Raw genomic sequence first — 21,943 nt, forward strand, 5'->3', positions numbered from 1 at the left:
TGTTATATATAAGAGACAGTAAAAACAACAACATCATTATTATATAACTATATATATATATATATATATATATATATATATATATATATATATATATCATATCATATAGGTTTTCGATCCCCTGGAGTAGAGGTCCACACAATGGGGAAGAACTCCACAACAGAGCACCAGAATTTCACCGAAGATCAACACCAAGCGAGCATCCACAAGGTAAGTAATACAATTGCCTAATTAAAAGAAAGGATAAAATAAGTAAAACGTACCAATATCGGTCAGTAAAATAAAAAATATACATATATACAAGTATACTAAAATTATAAAAATATATAAATATTGGTGGGAAGATACACATAAATATATACACATATATACATACATATATATATATATATATATACATACACATATACACACATACATGTTATAAAAGTTATAAAAGTTATAAAAATGGAGCGAAACTCAAGTTTTCATTTAGACCATTTGGGGTAACTGTTTAGTAGCTATATATATATATATATATATATATATATATATATATATATATATATATATATATATATATATATATATATATATATATATATATATCAAAAATATTTCTCTGCTATTTTTTCCACTGGCTGGGTCCATACTTGGTGCATGTTATTTTCTTAACAGTTGTTGTAGAGATGTGTCTGCTGCTAGAACTCTGTGTGGCTAATCTGAGCTGCTGTTAACCTGCGATTTCTGAGGCTGGTGACTCGGATAAACTTATCCTCAGAAGCAGAGGTGACTCTTGGTCTTCCTTCCCTTGGGCGATCCTCATGTGAGCCAGTTTCTTTGTAGCGCTTGATGGTTTTTGCCACTGCACTTGAGGACACTTTCAAAGTTTGTCCAATTTTTCGGACTAACTGACATTCATTTCTTAAAGTAATGATGGCCACTCGTTTTTCTTTACTTAGCTGCTTTTTTCTTGCCATAATACAAATTCTAACAGTCTATTCAGTAGGACTATCAGCTGTGTATCCACCAGACTTCTGCTCAACACAACCTATGGTCCCAACACCATTTATAAAGCAAGAAATCCCACTTATTAAACCTGACAGGGCACACCTGTGAATTGAAAACTATTCCCGGTGACTACCTCTTGAAGCTCATCAAGAGAATGCCAAGAGTGTGCAAAGCAGTCATCAAAGCAAAAGGTTGGTACTTTGAAGAACCTAGACTATAAGACATAATTGTTTCACACTTTTTTGCTAAGTATATACTTCCACATGTGTGAATTCATAGTTTTGATGCCTTCAGTGTGAATGTACAATTTTCATAGTCATGAAAATACCGAAAAATCTTTAAATGACAAGGTGTGTCCAAACTTTTGGTCTGTACTGTACACCGGATACTCATCAGATATTGGGGCGATATCCCAGAAAGATATTCATCAGATACAGGAGTGATACACTGTGGAAATATAACAGATACAGGAGCGATACACTGGGGGTATATTCATCAGATACAGGGGCAATATACCAGGGGGAATATTCATCAGATACAGGAGCGATACACTGGGGGTATATTATTCAGATACAGTAGCGATAACATGGGGATATACACTGGATACAGGAGCGATAAACCAGTGGAATATTCATGATATACAAGAGTGATACACTGGGGGAATATTCATCAGATAAAGGAGCAATATACATCAGATACATGAGAGATACATACAAAAATAAAGGGAACACTTAAACAACAGAAAATAACTCCAAGTAAATCAAACTTCTGTGAAATCAAACTGTCCACTTAGGAAGCAACACTGATTGACAATCAATTTCACATGCTGTTGTGCAAATGGAATAGACAACAAATGGACATTATTGACAATTATCAAGACACCCTCAATAAAGGAGTGGTTTTGCAGGTGGGGACCACAGACCACATCTCAGTACCAATGCTTTCTGCCTTAGGTTTTGGTCACTTTTGAATGTTGGTTGTGCTTTCACACTCGTGGTAGCATGAGACGGACTCTACAACCTGCACAAGTGGCTCAGGTAGTGGAGCATATCCAGGATGGCACATAAATGCGAGCTGTGGCAAGAAGGTTTGCTGTGTCTGCAGCGTAGTGCTCAGAGGCTGGAGGCGCTACCAGGAGAGACCAGTACACCAGGAGACGTGGAGGGGGCCGTAGGAGGGCAACAACTCAGCAGCAGGACCGCTACCTCAGCCTTTGTGCAAGGAGGAACAGGAGGAGCACTGCCAGAGCCCTGCAAAATGACCTCCAGCAGGTCATAAATGTGCATGTGTCTGCACAAAAGGTTAGAAAACGACTCCATGAAGATGGTCGGAGTGCCCGACGTCAACAGATGGGGGTTGTGCTCACAGCCCGACACCATGCAGGACGCTTGGCATTTGCCACAGAACATCAGGATTGGCAAATTCGCCACGGGCGCCCTGTGCTCTTCACACTTGAAAGCAGGTTCACACTGAGCACATGTGACAGAGTCTGGAGACGCCATGGAGAGCGATCTTCTGTCTGCAACATCCTTCAGCATGACCGGTTTGGCAGTGGGTCAGCAATGGTGTGGGGTAGCATTTCTTTGGAGAGCTGCACAGCCCTCCATGTGCTCGCCAGAGGTAGCCAGACTGCCATTAGATACCGAGATGAGATCCTCAGAACCCTTGTGAGACCATATGGTGGTGCGGTTGGCAAAGGGTTCCACCTAATGTAGGACAATGCCAGACCTCAAGTAGCTGGAGTGTGTCAGCAGTTCCTGCAAGATGAAGGCATTATGGACTGGCCCACCCGTTTCCCAGATCTGAATCCGATTGAACACATCTGGGACATCATGTCTCACACCATCCACCAAAGTCACGTTGCACCACAAACTGTCCAGGAGTTGGCGGATGCTTTAGTCCAGGTCTGGGAGGAGATCCCTCCGCAGACCATCTGCCGCCCCATCAGGAGAATGCCCAGGCGTTGTAGGGAGATCATACAGGCACGTGGAGGCCACACACACTACTGAGCATCATTTCCTTGTCTTGAGGCATTTCCACTGAAGTTGGATAAGCCTGTAACTTCATTTTCCACTTTGATTTTGAGCATCATTCCAACTCCAGACCTCCGTGGGATATTAGTTGTGATTTACGTTGATAATTTTTAGGTTTTATTGTTCTCAACACATTCCATTATGTATGTAATGAATAAAGATTTACAACTGGAATATTTCATTCAGTGATATCTAGGATGTGGGATTTTAGTGTTCCCTTTATTTTTTTGAGCAGTGTATATAGGAGTGATACATCGGGGGATACTCCTATATACACACTGGATACAGGAGCGATACATCAGGGGATATTCATCAGATACAACAGTGATATAATGAGGATATACACTAGGTACAGGAGTGACACATCGGAGGGATATTAAAGGGAACCTGTCACCCCGTTTTTTGAAGAGGAGCTAAAAAAAGCGTTAAATACCGGGCAGAGCTGGTATCCACAGAGAATATCCACTGCCCAGGAAATGAAAAAGCGCGATCTGCGCTATTCAGCCGTTTACCGGTGGGTGCGGCCATCTTTCTGTGGCCGCGCGTGCGCAGATGGAGCGCTCTGCTGCCCGGGGCTTCAGGAAAATGGCCGCCGCGATCTCCATCTGCGCACGCGTGGAATCCCGCGGCCATTTTCCTGAAGCCGCGGGCAGCAGAGCGCTCCATCTGCGCACGCGCGGCCACAGAAAGATGGCCGCGCCCACCGGTAAACGGCTGAATAGCGCAGATCGCGCTTTTTCATTTCCTGGGCAGTGGATATTCTCTGTTGGACATGCGCACACCACTACGCCACCAACGGAATGATGAGCCTGATCTGGGGGAGAAACAGCGCTGTCACCACGCCCATAGGACCAGACCAGCGTGAGTGACAGCAGAAAACGGCGACTTTACAAAGGTATTTCAGCAGCATAGGTGGGTAATAAAGGAACACAAAAGACACTAATGTAACGCCCAGCTCTGCCCCTATTTAACGCTATTTTTAGCCCATCTTCAAAAAAACGGGGTGACATGTTCCCTTTAAGCAGATACAGGAGTGATACACCGGGTGGATATTCATCAAATACAGCAGCGATACACCGGGGGAATATTCATCAGGAACAGGAGATAAACAGTGGGGGTATAATTATCAGATACAGGAACAATACATGAGGGAATATTATACACCGGGGAAATATTCATCAGATACAGGAGCGATATACCAGGGGGAATATTCATCAGATACAGGAGCGATATACCAGGGGGAATATTCATCAGATACAGGAGCGATACATCAGAGGGATATACATCGGATACAGGAACAATACACCGTGGGGATAATCATCAGATACAGGAGTGATACATCAGGCAGATATTCATGAGATACAGAAGCGATACACCGGTAGGAAACATACATCAAATACAGCAGCGATACATGGGGGAATATTCACCCTATACAGGAGTTATACACCACAGAAATATTCATCAGATACAGGAGCGATATAACAGGGGGAATATTCATCAGATACAGGTGCGATACCTTGGGGATATACACTGGATACAGGAGTGGTAAACCGGTGGAATAGTCATGATATACAAGCGTGATACACTGGGGGAATATTCAGATACAGGAGCTATACAACGGGGTAATATTCATCAGATACAGGAGATATACAATGGGGGGATATTTATCAGATACAGGAGTGATGCACCAGGGGCATTTTCATCAGATACAGGAACAATACATCGGGGGATATTATACACCGGGAGGATATTCATCAGATCCCGGAGTGATACACAGAGGGAATATTCAGATACATGAGTGATACAAATCTGGAAATATTAATCAGAGACAGGAGCAATACAATGGGGTGATATACACCGGATACAGGAACAATACACCGGGGGACTGTTCATCAAATACAGGAGCAATTCACAGGAGGGATATTCATCATATATAGAAGTGATACATCAGGAGGCTATACACCGGATACAGGAACAATAGACCTGGCGGATATTCATGAGATATAGAAGCAAAATACCAGGAGAATATTTAGCAGATACAGGAGCAATACACCAGGCGGGATATTTATCAGATATAGAAGAGATACCCTAGGGAAAAATATACATCAGATACAGGAGTGATACAGTAAGAATATACACCAGAGGTATAAAACTGAAATATCACATGGTCAGAAGTATTCAGACCCTTTGCTCAGACACTCATATTTAAAGGGAATCGGTCACCCCAAAAATGGCCTAAAAACTAAGGCCACCAGCATCAGGGGCTTATCTACAGCATTCTAGAATGCTGTAGATAAGCCCCCGATGTATCCCGAAAGATAAGAAAAACAGGTTATATTATACTCACCCAGGGGCGGTCCCCGGTAAGATGGGCATCACGGTCCGGGGCCTTCCATCTTCATGCGATGATGTCCTCTTCTTGCTTCCTGTCGCGGCTCCGGCGCAGGCGTACTTTGTCTGCCCTGTTGAGGGTAGAGCAAAGTACTGGGAAAGGTCAGAGAGGCCCAGCACCTGAGCACTGCAGTACTTTGCTCTGCCCTCCACAGGGCAAATCAGTACGCCTGCGCCGGAGCCGTGGCAAGAAGAGGACGTGATTGTATGAAGATGGGAGGCCCCGGACCGGACCGCGACGCCTATCGGACCGGACCGCAGCGGGACCGCCCCTGGGTGAGTATAATCTAATCTCTTTTTCTCATCTTTCAGGATACATCGGGGGCTTATCTACAGCATTACAGAATGCTGTAGATAAGCCCCTGATGGCGGTGGCCGAAGCTTATATACGAAAAAGTAGGTGACAGATTCCCTTTAAGTCACATGTTGTCCATTTCCTTGTGATCCTCCTTGAGATGGTTCTACTCCTTCATTGGAAGCCAGCTGTGTTTAATTAAACTGATAGGACTTGATTTGGAAAGGCACACACCTGCCTATAGTATATAAGACCTCACAGCTCACAGTGCATGTCAGACCAAATGAGAATCATGAGGTCAAAGGAACTGGCCAAGGAGCTCAGAGACTTTTTGGTTCATTGCAGCCGTTTGGTAAATTCAAAAGAGTGAAAAATTTAAAGGGGTCTGAATACTTTCCGTACCCAATGTATACCAGATACAGGAGCGATACATTGGGAGAACATTCATCAGATACAGGAGCGATACCCTGTGGATATACATCAGATACACGAAAGATACATCGGGGGTATATTCATCATATATAGGAGTGATACACTGGGGGACACTCATCAGATACAGGAGCGATATACCAGAGAGGATATTCATATATTCATCAGATGCAGAAGTGATACCCCGGGGAAAAATTCATCATACACAGGAGTGACACACTGAGGAGATATTCATCAGATACAGGAGCAATATAATGAGGATATACACTGGATGGTGGAGGGATATTATTGAAATGCAGGAGCGATACATTGGGGGGATATTCATAAGATTGAGGAGCGATACACTGTGGATATACACCAGATACATGAGAGAAACATTGGGGGGGGGAAATATTCAACATATACAGGAGTGATACATCGGGGGAATATTCAGCAGATACAGAAGAGATACACAGGGGGAAATATACATCAGATACAGGAACGATAAAGTGGGAATATACACCGGATACAGGAGCGATACACGGGGGGTATATTTATCATATACAAGAGCGTTACACCGAGATGATATTCAGCAGATACAGGAGAGATACAATGGGGGGAGATTCATCAGTTACATGAGTGATACACAGGGGGGGATATTCATCAGATACAGGAGGTATACATTGGGGGATATGCATCAGTTACAGGAGCGATAAATCAGGAAATATTCATTTGATACAGCAGTGATACACCGGGGGAATATTCATTAGATACCCCCAACCTACTGTCTCCTTCCCCATAATCCTGCAGAATGTAAGCCCGCAAGGGCAGGGTCCTCGCCCCTCTGTATCTGTCTGTCATTGTTAGTTTGTTTACTGTAAGTGATATCTGTAACTTGTATGTAACCCCTTCTCATGTACAGCACCATGGAATCAATGGTGCTATATAAATTAATAATAATAATAATAATACTACAGGAGCAATACACTATGGATATATACCAGATACAGGAGCAATACACTAGGGGAATATTCATCAGATTCAGGAGCGATATAATGAGGAAATACACTGGATACAGGCACGATACATCGGGGAGATATTAATCAAATACAGGAGTGATACACGGGGTGGACGTTGATCAGATACAGCAATGATACATCAGGGGGTATTCAGCATATACAGGAGTGATACACCGGAAGGATATTCTTCAGATACAACAGGAATACATGGGGGGGGGGGGGGGGGAATATTCATCAGATACAGGAGCAATACATTGTGGATATACACCAGATACATCGGGGGGATATTCATTATATATAGGAGCGAAACACCAGAGGCATCTTCATCTGATATAGGACCAATAGATAGGGGGAGAGAAATTATACACCAGGGGAATATTCATCAGATACAGGAACGACACATTGTGAATGTACACCAGATACATGAGAGATACATTGTGGGTATATCCATCATAAAGAGGAGTGATACACCAGGGAAATATTCATCATATACAGGAGAGATACACAGGGGGGATATTCATCAGATACAGGAGGTATACATTGGGGGATATGCATCAGTTACAGGAGCGATAAATCAGGAAATATTCATTATATGCAGGAGTGATACACCGGGGGGGATATTCATTATATGCAGGAGTGATACACCGGGGGGATATTCATTATATGCAGGATTGATACATCAGAGGGATATTCATTATATGCAGAAGTGATACATACACCGGGGGGGGGGGGGGCGGGGGGGTATTCATTATATGCAGGAGTGATACACCGGGGGGGGGGAGGGGTATTCATTATATGCAGGAGTGATACACCAGGGGGATATTCATTATATGCAGGATTGATACATCAGAGGGATATTCATTATATGCAGAAGTGATACATACACCGGGGGGGGGGTATTCATTATATGCCGGAGTGATACACCGGGGGGGGGGGGGGGGGGGGGAGGGGTATTCATTATATGCAGGAGTGATACACGGGAGGGATATTCATTATATGCAGGATTGATGCATCAGAGGGATATTCATTATATGCAGGAGTGATACATACACCGGGGAGGATATTCATTATATGCAGGAGTGATACACCTGGGGGGAATATTCATTATATGCAGGAGTGATACACCGGGGGGGATATTCATTATATGCAGGAGTGATACACCGGTGGGGGGGATATTCATTAGATGCAGGAGTGATACACCGGGGGGATATTCATTAGATGCAGGAGTGATACACCGGGGGGATATTCATTACATGCAGGAGTGATACACCGGGGGGGATATTCATTATATGCAGGAGTGATACACCGGGGGGGGGGGGGGGGATATTCATTACATGCAGGAGTGATACACCGGGGGGGGGGGGGGGGGATATTCATTATATGCAGGAGTGATACACCAAGGGAGATATTCATTATACAGTCATGGCCAAAAGTATTGACACCCCTGCAATTCTGTCAGATAATACTCAGTTTCTTTCTGAAAATGATTGAGAACACAAATTCTTTGGTATTATTATCTTCATTTAATTTGTCTTAAATGAAAAAACACAAGAGAATGAAGCAAAAAGCAAAACATTGATCATTTCACACAAAACTCCAAAAATGGGCCAGACAAAAGTATTGGCACCCTCAGCCTAATACTTGGTTGCACAACCTTTAGCCAAAATAACTGCGACCAACCGCTTCCGTTAACCATCAGTGAGTTTCTTACAATGCTCTGCTGGAATTTTAGACCATTCTTCTTTGGCAAACTGCTCCAAGTCCCTGGTATTTGAAGGGTGCCTTCTCCAACATGCCATTTTTAGATCTCTCCACAGGTGTTCTATGAGATTCAGATCTGGACTCATTGCTGGCCACCTTAGAAGTCTCCAGTGCTTTCTCTCAAACCATTTTCTAGTGTTTTTTGAAGTGTGTTTTGGGTCATTGTCCTGCTGGAAGACCCATGACCTCTGAGGGAGACCCAGCTTTCTCACACTGGGCCCTACATTATGCTGCAAAATTTGTTGGTAGTCTTCAGACTTCATAATGCCATGCACCCGGTCAAGCAGTCCAGTGCCAGAGGCAGCAAAGCAACCCCAAAACATCAGGGAACCTCCGCCATGTTTGACTGTAGGGACCGTGTTCTTTTCTTTGAATGCCTCTTTTTCTCTCCTGTAAACTCAATGTTGATGCCTTTGCCCAAAAAGCTCTACTTTTGTCTCATCTGACCAGAGAACATTCTTCCAAAACGTTTTAGGCTTTTTCAGGTAACTTTTGGCAAACTCCAGCCTGGCTTTTTTTATGTCTCGGGGTAAGAAGTGGGGTCTTCCTGGGTCTCCTACCATACAGTCCCTTTTCATTCAGACGCCGACGGATAGTACGGGTTGACACTGTTGTACCCTCGGACTGCAGGGCAGCTCGAACTTGTTTGGATGTTAGTCGAGGTTCTTTATCCAACATCCGCACAATCTTGCGTTGAAATCTCTTGTCAATTTTTCCTTTCCGTCCACATCTAGGGAGGTTAGCCACAGTGCCATGGGTTTGAAACTTCTTGATGACACTGCGCACGGTAGACACAGGAACATTCAGGTCTTTGGAGATGGACTTGTAGCCTTGAGATTGCTGATGCTTCCTCACAATTTGGTTTCTCAAGTCCTCAGACAGTTCTTTGGTCTTCTTTCTTTTCTCCATGCTCAATGTGGTACACACAAGGACACAGGACAGAGGTTGAGTCAACTTGAATCCATGTCAACTGGCTGCAAGTGTGATTTAGTTATTGCCAACACCTGTTAGGTGCCACAGGTAAGTTACAGGTGCTGTTAATTACACAAATTAGAGAAGCATCACATGATTTTTCGAACAGTGCCAATACTTTTGTCCACCCCCTTTTTATGTTTGGTGTGGAATTATATCCAATTTGGCTTTAGGACAATTCTTTTTGTGTTTTTTCATTTAAGACAAATTAACTGAAGATAATAATACCAAAGAATTTGTGTTTGCAATCATTTTCAGGAAGAAACTGAGAATTATCTGACAGAATTGAAGGGGTGTGAATACTTTTGGCCATGACTGTATGCAGGAGTGATACACCGGGGGGGATATTCATTATATGCAGGAGTGATACACCGGGGGGATATTCATTATATGCAGGAGTGATACACTGGGGGGATATTCACTATATGCAGGAGTGATACACTGGGGGGATATTCACTATATGCAGGAGTGATACACCGGGGGGGATATTCATTATATGCAGGAGTGATACACTGGGGGGATATTCATTATATGCAGGAGTGATACACCGGGGGGATATTCATTATATGCATGAGTGATACACCGGGGGATATTCATTATATGCAGGAGTGATACACGGGGGGGATATTCACTATATGCAGGAGTAATACACCGGGGGGGGATATTCATCAGATACAGAAGCAATACACTGTGGATATTCATGGGATACAGGAGAGACACATTGGAGGCATATTCATCAGATACACTGGGGAGAGGGGGAAAGTCACTTACCGATGGTGCACACGATGCTGGTGTTCCTGGCAGTCAGTGGCTCAGAGTCAATGTCCAGAAGACACAGATGTTCCAGGAAAGTGTCGGCCATGGAGGCGCTGAGCTGCTGCTTCTGAAAAAATGCTGGACCAAGATCCTGCGTTAACTGTGCCATATTCTCAGAGAAACGTCTGCGATTGACTAATATGGAAGAAAATAAATGGTATCATGTAAAGTGGTGCAACTCCTGGACAGCACGCTAAAATATACATATGGTGTCCAGTTGAAACACAGTCATTAACTGGAACAGAAACAGTTGTGACAGACAAATAAAACTGCCACAAAAGGTGAAGTTGTGGAAGAGAGTTTCATGTCACACAGCATGGCAAGACTAAGCACAGCACCAAGACACCAGGTAGTTATACTGCATCAGCAAGGTCTCCCCCAGGCAAATATTTCACAACAGACTCGAGTTTCAGGCTGTGCAGTTTTGAGAAGCATCAAGAAATAGGCACAGTTGGGGACTGTAGACGTAGTGGTCAGCCAAGGAAACTTAGTGCAGCAGAGCAAAGACACATCATGCTTTTCTTCAATATCGGAAGATGTCCAGCAGTAGCATTAGCTCAGAACTGGCAGAAACCAAATCAACTCAGTTTCACCCATCTACTGTTCAGGGAAAGTCTGGCAGGAAGCAGTTTTCATAGATGAATTGTGGACAAAAACATGACCTTTTAATTGGATCAAGATTAAGCAATTCAAGTAGGGTTATGATAATGGTAGCAGGAGCACTGAACCGACGAGCCAAAATGTGACGTTTTGCTGCCACAGAAGTTGGAGAGCAGCATATTAATGAGGATCTCCAGGAGCAGTGATGTTCAGTGGAGGGTCCTGCAGGCGGGGATTAGGTCAGGATAAAAGGTGTCACTGCCACTGTAAAGCAAGTAAACCTTTTGACGCTGTCAGGATTCTGAACCAATATTTGAGGTCTAAAAAGTAATCACTTGCCTATATGAGAAGAGCGGTGAGGTTGGATAGACGGGACACGTTCAAGCTCAGTAAAGGACCCCAATCATTCTGTAAAAATGTCTGTAAGATCAAACGCATGGCAGTGAACATGTTCTGACCGTAGCTAGCTGGTAATTTTTGGGGTAAACAGGAAGGGGTAAGAGACAACTGTCAATGTACTCTAACTTTTTGCCAGATCTATCTAGAAAAAGCCACCGGGCCCAGAAGGGTCTGAGAAGGTATAACGTGAGCCATTTCACATCAATGGCTGTATTGGGGAGAACTGAAGTTTTTCAACCTCAGTCCACTGATTATAAGCATAGATGGTGGACCAGGAGGGCAGATGGCATTGGTGGAAAGAGTAATAATAGTGGGTGAATCCAGATGACAGCTTCCAGCCGCCACAGTTAGGAATACAAGGTCTTCTAATTGAAAGAACTTGTGTGTTACGTGGTGTATCAGCAGGGTCTGTGCTAAGGTCTGAAAGAGACATGTTCAGAGCATTAATGCAGTCCAACCAAGATATCAGTAATGGCTCAGCCATCAGTGAGGGGTTCGCTAGGTATGAAGAAGGATGTATTGGAGACTTCCTTCAGGGATTTACTGTGCCAGGCCGACAAAAGAGTTGACTTATTTTGTTTTTGTAGTGTTTATCCTGAAACCAGAAACTTTGCCAACTTGTCCTGTAGTTAAAGGAGGGTTTAGGAGTGAGACCAATGTATTAATACTGTACGGACAAACAGGACATCATCTGCTAACAGACAGTACAAGATTCATCACACACTGTAATTCCTTGTAGGTAAAGGGGGTCCTAAACTTATTACATATACAAGTGGCGTAGGGGACAGCCCTGATGTGATCCATTTACTATTTGAAAAGCTGTTGAGTATGCACAGTGTAAGAGGAATACAAGCTCTAAAAGGACCCCGTAAGCCGGAGTGGTGTGAGGTACCAAACAAGAAAGACCAACTGAGGCTTCTTCCTGCACATCACAATGGCCCCCATACAGTCCCTAAATATCAGAATTCTCTGTATAAAGTTCTTATACATCAGGATATGCCCCACACAGTCCCTGTATATCAGTATATGCCCCATACAGTCCCTGTATAACAGTATATGCCCCATACAGTCCCTGTATATCAGTATATGCCCCATACAGTCCCTGTATAACAGTATATGCCTCATACAGTCCCTGCATAACAGTATATGCCCCATACAATCCCTGTATATCAGTATATGCCCCATACATCATTCCCTGTATAACAGTATATGCCCCATACATCATTCCCTGTATAACAGTATATGCCCCATACAGTCCCTGTATAACAGTATATGCCCCATACAGTCCCTGTATAACAGTATATGGCCCCATACAGTCCCTATATAACAGTATATGGCCCCATACAGTCCCTATATAACAGTATATGGCCCCATACAGTCCCTATATAACAGTATATGGCCCCATACAGTCCCTATATAACAGTATATGGCCCCATACAGTCCCTGTATAACAGTATATGCCCCATACAGTCCCTGTATAACAGTATATGCCCCATACAGTCCCTGTATAACAGTATATGCCCCATACAGTCCCTGTATAACAGTATATGCCCCATACAATCCCTGTATATCAGTATATGCCCCATACATCATTCCCTGTATAACAGTATATGCCCCATACAGAATCAGTATATGCCCCATACAGTCCCCGTATAACAGTATATACCCCATACAGTCCCTGTATAACAGTATATGCCCCATACAGTCCCTGTATATCAGTATATGCCCCATACAGTCCCTGTATAACAGTATATGCCCCATACAGTCCCTGCATAACAGTATATGCCCCATACAATCCCTGTATAACAGTACATGCCCCATACAGTCCCTGTATAACAGTATATGCCCCATACAGTCCCTGTATATCAGTATATGCCCCATACATTCCCTGTATAACAGTATATGCCCCATACAGAATCAGTATATGCCCCATACAGTCCCCGTATAACAGTATATACCCCATACAGTCCCTGTATATCAGTATTTGCCCCATACAGTCCCTGCATAACAGTATATTCCCCATACAATCCCTGTATAACAGTATATGCCCCATACAGTCCCTGCATAACAGTATATTCCCCATACAGTCCTTGTATATCAGTATATGCCCCACACAGTCCCTGCATAACAGTATATGGCCCCATACAGTCCCTGTATAACAGTATATGCCCCATACAGTCCCTGTATAACAGTATATGCCCCATACAGTCCCTATATAACAGTATATGCCCCATACAGTCCCTGTATAACAGTATATGCCCCATACAGTCCCTGTGTAACAGTATATGGCCCCATACAGTCCCTGTGTAACAGTATATGCCCCATACAGTCCCTGTATAACAGTATATGCCCCATACAGTCCCTGTATAACAGTATATGGCCCCATACAATCCCTGTATAACAGTATATGGCCCCATACAGTCCCTGTGTAACAGTATATGCCCCATACAGTCCCTATATAACAGTATATGCCCCATACAGTCCCTGTATAACAGTATATGCCCCATACAGTCCCTGTGTAACAGTATATGGCCCCATACAGTCCCTGTGTAACAGTATATGCCCCATACAGTCCCTGTATAACAGTATATGCCCCATACAGTCCCTGTATAACAGTATATGGCCCCATACAATCCCTGTATAGCAGTATATGCCCCAAACAGTCGCTGTGTATCAGGATATGCCTAGTGATGAGCGATTGTACTTGTTGCTCGTGTTTTCCAGAGCACGCTCGGGTGACCTCCGAGTATTTGTAACTGCTCGGAGATTTAATTTTGGTTGCCTCAGCAGCATGATTTACAACTATTAGCCAGCTTGATTACATGTGGGGATTCACTAGCAACCAGGCAACCCCCACATGTACTCAGGCTGGCTAGCAGATGTAAATCATTCAGCTGCGTCAACAAAAACTAAATCTCCGAGCACCAACAAATACTCGGAGACCACCCGAGCGTGCTAGGGAAAACCCGAGCAACAAGTACACTCGCTCATCACTATACAGTTATATGAAAAAGTTTGGGCACCCCTATTAATCTTAAGCTTAATGTTTGATAAAAATAGTTTTTTTTGCAACAGCTATTTCAGTTTCATATATCTAATAACTGTTGGACACAGTAATGTTTCTGCCTTGAAATGAGGTTTATTGTACTAACAGAAAATGTGCAATCTGCATTCAAACAAAATTTGACAGGTGCATAAGTATGGGCACCCTTATCATTTTCTTGTTTTCAATACTCCCACCTACCTTTTACTGACTTACTAAGGCCGGTTTCACACGTCAGTGGCTCCGGTACGTGAGGTGACAGTTTCCTCCCGTACCGGAGACACTGACACACGTAGACCCATAAAAATCAATGCATCTGTTCAGATGTCATTGATTTTGTGCGGACCGTGTGCGGACCGTGTCTCCGTGTGCCAAACACGGAGACATGTCAGTGTTCGTGGGAGCGCACGTTTTACACGGACCCAATAGAGTCAATGGGTCCGCGTAAAACACGCACCTCACACGGACATTCTCCGTCTGGGGTCCGTGTGGCGTGCCGGAGACAGCGCTACAGTAAGCGCTGTCCCCCCCACATGGTGCTGAAGCCGCCATTCATATGTTCCCTGTAGCAGCGTTTGCTATAGAGAAAATATGAATGATAGTGTTTAAAATAAAGATCCATGTGTCCGCCGCCCTCCCACCCCCTGTGCGCCCCCCCGCTGGTCAGCAAATACTCACCCGGATCCCCCGTCGGCAGTCGCTCCTTCCTGGTCTGGCCGCGGCTTCTCTACTGTATGCGGCCGATTACACTCATGAATATGTGGCTCCACCTCCAATAGGGGCGGAGCCGCCTATTCATGAGTGTAAATGAGCGGCCCCACGTGACCGCATACAGTAGGAGGCGCGGCCAGACCAGGAAGGAGCGACAGCCGACGGGGGACCCGGATAAGTATTTTCTGACCAGCGGGGGGGCGCACAGGGGGTGGGGGGGCGGCGGACACATGGATCTTTATTTTAAACACTATTCTTCATATTTTCCCTGCAGCAAACGTTGCTGCAGGGATGATATGAATCGCAGCTTCAGCACCATGCAGAGTGGGTACCACACGCTCCGTGTGGTACCCACTCGCCATACGGGCGGCACACGTGTGCCGCAGGTATGGCCTCCGTGAGTTCCCAGGCACACGGACACGGATAACTCCGGTACCGATTTATTCCGGTACCGGAATTATCTGGACGTGTGGGACAGCCCTAAAGCACTTTTTTTGTTTTCTAACCTCATTGAGCTTTGAACTTCATAGCCAGGTGTATGCAATCATGAGAAAAGCTACTTAAAGTGGCCACTTGCAAGTTGTTCTCCTGTTTGAATCTCCTCTGAAGAGTGGCATCATGGGCTCCTCAAAACAAATGTCAAATGATCTGAAAACAAAGATTATTCAACATAGTTGTTCAGGGGAAGGATACAAAAAGCTGTCTAAGAGATTTAATCTGTCAATTTCCACTGTGAGGAACATAGTAAGGAAATGGAAGAACACAGGTACAGTTCTTGTTAAGGCCAGAAGTGGCAGGCCAAGAAAAACATCAGAAAGGCAGAGAAGAAGAATGGTGAGATCAGTCAAGGACAATCCTCAGACCACCTCCAGAGAGCTGCAGCATCAACTTGCTGCAGATGGTGTCACTGTGCATCGGTCAACTATACAACGCACTGTGTTTTTTTGCCGCCATGCATAACGCCTTTTTGTATGACCAAACAACTCAATCTTGGATTCATCAGTCCACAGGACCTTCTTCCAAAAAGAAATTGGCTTTTCCAAATGTGCTTTTGCATACCTCAGCCGACTCTGTTTGTGGCGTGCTTGCAGAAACGGCTTCTTTCGCATCACTCTCCCATACAGCTTCTCCTTGTGCAAAGTGCGTTGTATAGTTGACCGATGCACAGTGACACCATCTGCAGCAAGTTGATGCTACAGCTCTCTGGAGGTGGTCTGAGGATTGTCCTTGACTGATCTCACCATTCTTCGTCTCTGCCTTTCTGATGTTTTTCTTGGCCTGCCACTTCTGGCCTTAACAAGAACTGTACCTGTGTTCTTCCATTTCCTTACTATGTTCCTCACAGTGGAAATTGACAGGTTAAATCTCTGAGACAGCTTTTTGTAACCCCTGAACAACTATGTTGAATAATCTTTGTTTTCAGATCATTTGACAGTTGTTTTGAGGAGCCCATGATGCCACTCTTCAGAGGAGATTCAAACAGGAGAACAACTTGCAAGTGGCCACTTTAAGTAGCTTTTCTCATGATTGCATACACCTGGCTATGAAGTTCAAAGCTCAGTGAGGTTACAAAACAAAAAAAAGTGCTTTAGTAAGTCAGTAAAAAGTAGGTAGGAGTATTTAAAACAAGAAAATGATAAGGGTGCCCATACTTATGCACCTGTCAAATTTTGTCTGAATGCAGACTGCACATTTTCTGTTACTACAATAAACCTCATTTCAAGGCAGAAACATTACTGTGTCCAACAGTTATTAGATATATGAAATTGAAATAGCTGTTGCAAAAAAAACAATTTTTATAAAACATTAAGCTTAAGATTAACCCCTTAGTGACAGAGCCAATTTGGTACTTAATGACCGAGCCAATTTTTACAATTCTGACCAGTGTCACTTTATGAGGTTATAACTCTGGAACGCTTTATCGGATCCCGCTGATTCTGAGATTATTTTTTCGTGACATGTTGTACTTCAAGTTAGTGGTAACATTTCTTCGATATTACTTGCGATTATTTATGAAAAAAATGGAAATATGGCGAAAATTTTTAAAATTTTGCAATTTTCAAACTTTGTATTTTTATGCCCTTAAATCAGAGAGATATGTCACAAAAAATAGTTAATAAATAACATTTCTCACATGTCTACTTTACATCAGCACAATTTTGGAAACAATTTTTTTTTTGTTAGGGAGTTATAAGGGTTAAAAGTGGACCAGCAATTTCTCATTTTTACAACACCATGTTTTTTTTAGGGACCACATCACCTTTGAAGTGATTTTGAGGGGTCTATATGATAGAAAATAACCAAGTGTGACACCATTCTAAAAACTGCACCCCTCAAGCTGCTCAAAACCACATTCAAGAAGTTTATTAACCCTTTACGTACTTCACAGGAACTAAAACAATGTGGAAGAAAAAAATGAACATTTAACTTTTTTTTGCAAACATTTTACTTCAGAACCATTTTTTTTAATTTTCACAAGTGTAAAAACAGAAATTTAACCACAAATTTTGTTGTGCAATTTTTCCTGAGTACGCCGATACCCCATATGTGGAGGTAAACCACTGTTTGGGCGCACCGCAGAGCTTGGAAGTGAAGGAGCACCGTTTGACTGTTTCAATGCAGAATTGGCTGGAATTGAGATCGGACGCCATGTCGCGTTTGGAGAGCCCCTAATGTGCCTAAACAGTGGAAACCCCCCACAAGTGACACCATTTTGGAAACTAGACCCCCCAAGGAACTTATCTAGATGTGTGGTGAGCACTTTGAACCCCCAAGTGCTTCACAGAAGTTTATAACGTAGAGCCGTGAAAATAAAAAATCGCATTTGTTTTCACAAAAATGATTTTTTTGCCCACAAATTCTTATTTTCACAAGGGTAACAGGAGAAAATGGGCCCCAGAAGCTGTTGTACAATTTGTCTTGAGTACGCCGACACCCCATATGTGGGGGTAAACCACTGTTTGGGCGCATGGCTGAGCTCGGAAGCAAAGGAGCGCCATTTGACTTTTCAATGCAAAATTGACTGGAATTGAGATCGGACGCCATGTCGCGTTTGGAGAGCCCCTGATGTGCCTAAACAGTAGAAACCCCCCAAACGTGACCCCATTTTGAAAACTAGACCCCCCATGGAACTTATCTAGATGTGTAGTGAGAACTTTGAATGCCCAAGTGCATCACAGAAGTTTATAATGCAGAGTCGTGAAAATAAAAAAAATATATTTTTTAACAATAAAGATTTTTTAGCCCCCAAGTTTTTATTTTCACAAGGGTAACAAGAGAAATTGGACCCCAAAAGTTGTTGTCCAATTTGTCCTGAGTATGCTGGTACCCCATATGTGGGGGTAAACCACTGTTTGGGCGCACGGCAGAGCTCGGAAGGGAAGGAGCGCCATTTTGGAATGCAGACTTTGATAGAATTGTCTGCGGGCGTTATGTTGCATTTGCAGACCCCTAATGTACCTAAACAGTAGAAACCCCCACAAGTGACCAAATTTTGGAAACTAGACCCCCTAAGGAACTTATCTAGATATGTGGTGAGAACTTTGAAAGCTCAAGTGCTTCACAGAAGTTTATAATGCAGAGTAGTGAAAATAAAAAAATATTTTTTTTTCCAACAAAAAAGATTTTTAGCCCCCAAGTTTTTATTTTCACAAGGGTAACAGGAGAAATTGGACCCCAAAAGTTGTTGTCCAATTTATCCCGAGTACGCTGATGCCCCATATGTGGGGGTAAACCACTGTTTGGGCGCACGGCAGAGCTCAGAAGGGAGGGAGTACCATTTGACTTTTTTAGCGCAAAATTGGCTGTCGTGTTTGGAGACCCCCTGATGTACCTAAACAGTGGAAACCCCCCAATTCTAACTCCAACCCTAACCCCAACACACCCCTAACCCTAATCTCAACCCGATCCATAATCCTAATCACAACCCTAACGATAATCACAACCCTAACCCCAAAACAGCCCTAATCTCAACCCTAACCATAACCCTAATCAAAACCCTAAATCCAACACACCCCTAACCCTAATCCCAACCCTAATCCCAACCCTAATCCCAACCGTAACACTAATCCCAACCCTAATCCAAACCCTAACCCTAATCCCAACTCTAACCCTAACTTTAGCCCCAACCCTAACTTTAGCCCCAACCCTAACCATAACTTTAGCCCCCGTCGTCACAAAAAAAGTTCAATGTAACCTTTTTTTTGTACGTCGCGTCTGCCATTTCCGCGCATGCGTGGCCGTAACTCTGCCCCCTCCTCCCCAGGACTTAGACTGGGCAGCGGATGCGTTGAAAAACTGCATCCGCTGCCCACGTTGTGCACAATTTTCACAACGTGCGTCGGTACATCGGGCCGACGCATTGCGACCGCCCCGTACCGACGCAAGTGTGAAAGAAGCCTAAGGCTACTTTCACACTAGCATCGTACTCGGCCCATCGCAGTGTGTCGGGCCGACGTACCGACGCTAGCGTTGTAAGCGCCGCACAACGGGTGCAGCGGATGCTGTTTTTTCAACGCATCCGCTGCCCCATTGTGAGGTGCGGGGAGGCGGGGGCGGAGTTCCGGCCACGCATGCGCGGTCGGAAATGGCGGACACGTCGCACAAAAAAGTTACATGTAGTTTTTTTTGTGTCGACGGTCCGCCAAAGCACGACGCATCCGTCGCACGACGGATGCGACATGTGGCAATCCGTCGCAATGCGTCGCTAATGCAAGCCAATGGAGAAAAAACGCATCCTGCAAGCACTTTTGCAGGATGCGTTTTTTCTCCAACGGCGCATTGCGACGGAAGCCAAAAAACGCTAGTGTGAAAGTAGCCTAACCCTAACCCTAGCCCTAAATTTAGCCCCAACCCTAACCCTAACTCTAACCCTAACCCTAACCCTAACCCTAACTCTAACCCTAACTCTAACCCTAACTCTAACCCTAACTCTAACCCTAACTCTAACCCTAACTCTAACCCTAACTCTAACCCTAACTCTAACCCTAACTCTAACCCTAACTCTAACCCTAACTCTAACCCTAACTCTAACCCTAACTCTAACCCTAACCCTAATTTTAGCCCCAACTTGTCTTCTCCTGCCGGCCGGCAGATGGCAGCAGATGGCGGGCGCACTGCGCATGCGCCCGCCATGATGAAAAAGCCGGCTGGCAGGAGAAGACAGAAGAGGACCCAGGGACCCCGGGTGAGTATGATAGGGTCCCCGAATCCCCCTATTTCTCTGTCCTCTGATGTGCGATCACATCAGAGGACAGAGAAATAACTGATCGTTTTTTTTTTTTTTTTTGCGGTCGCCGGTAAACTGTTAATTACCGGCGATCGCAAAGCAGGGGTCGGTGCAAACCGACCCCGATCATGTTCTTTGGGGTCTCGGCTACCCCCGGCAGCCGAGACCCCAAAGATCTTCCGGGTGCCGGGCGGCGGGCGCACTGCGCGTGCGCCCGCCATTTTTTCCCGGAAAAAAGATGGCGGCGCCCATGGGGAGACACGAGGAGCACCGGGGGAGGTAGGTGAGTATTGGGGGGCTATTGGGGGCCATCGGGGACCACATTTCTCTGTCCTCCGATGTGCGATCACATCGGAGGACAGAGAAATTAAACGGCAAATCGCGTTTTTTTTTTTTTTTTTTGTTGCGACCGCCGGTAAACGGTTAATTACCGGCGATCGCAACTCGGGGGTCGGTAAAAACCCCCCGAATCATGTTCTCTGGGGTCTCGGCTACCCTCGGCAACCGAGACCCCAGAGAAAATCCGACTCTGGGGGGCGCTATTCACTTTTTCCACAGCGCCGTTAATTAACGGCGCTGTGGATTAAGTACCCTTAGCGGACGCCGTTAAAAGGCGTATCGGCGGTCGTTAAGGGGTTAATAGGGGTGCCCAAACTTTTTCATATAACTGTATGCCCCATACAGTCCCTGTGCATCAGAATACCCCCAGACAGTGCCTAAATATCAGAACACGCAGTTTAAAGTCTATGTATATCAGTATACCTCCCCATACAGTCTCTGTATATCAGGATATGCCCCATGCAGTCCCTGTAGATCAGAATGCCCCCAAACAGTGCCTAAATATCAGAACACACAGTATAAAGTCTATGTATATCAGGATATATCCCCATACAGTCCATGTATATCAGGACCACACTCATACAATCACTGTATAAGGGTATGTGCACACGTTGCGGATTTTGCTGCGGATCCGCAGCGTTTCAGCAGCTGCGGGTCCGCAGCAGTTTCCCATGAGTTTACAGTTCAATGTAAACCTATGGGAAACCGAAAACGCTGTGCACATGCTGTGGAAAAAACCGCGCGGGAACGCAGCGGTTTACAATCCGCAGCATGTCAGTTCTTTGTGCGGAATAGCGGGGATTCCGCACACATAGGAATGCATTGATCCGCATACTTCCCGCATGGGGCTGTGCCCACCATGCGGGAAGTAAGCAGATCATGTGCGGATGGTACCCGGGGTGGAGGAGAGCAGACTCTCCTCCAGGCCCTGGGAACCAT

The 21,943-nt window shown here is 44.6% G+C and overlaps 1 protein-coding gene across 6 annotated transcripts in view; it reads right to left on the reverse strand.

Moving 5' to 3' along the window:
• PKLR (pyruvate kinase L/R) overlaps positions 1–21,943 on the reverse strand; it is a 45,851-nt gene that overhangs the window by 16,812 nt on the left and 7,096 nt on the right. For all 6 annotated transcript variants that reach the window (XM_077256455.1, XM_077256446.1, XM_077256473.1 and 3 more), the window contains exon 2: positions 10,641–10,820. In XM_077256455.1, the coding sequence (XP_077112570.1) occupies positions 10,641–10,794 (154 nt within the window). In that variant the 5' untranslated portion in view covers positions 10,795–10,820. The remainder of the gene's footprint in view (positions 1–10,640; positions 10,821–21,943) is intronic.

The sequence above is a fragment of the Ranitomeya variabilis genome, chromosome 1 (genome assembly GCF_051348905.1).
Source record: "Ranitomeya variabilis isolate aRanVar5 chromosome 1, aRanVar5.hap1, whole genome shotgun sequence".
NCBI lineage: Eukaryota > Metazoa > Chordata > Amphibia > Anura > Dendrobatidae > Ranitomeya > Ranitomeya variabilis.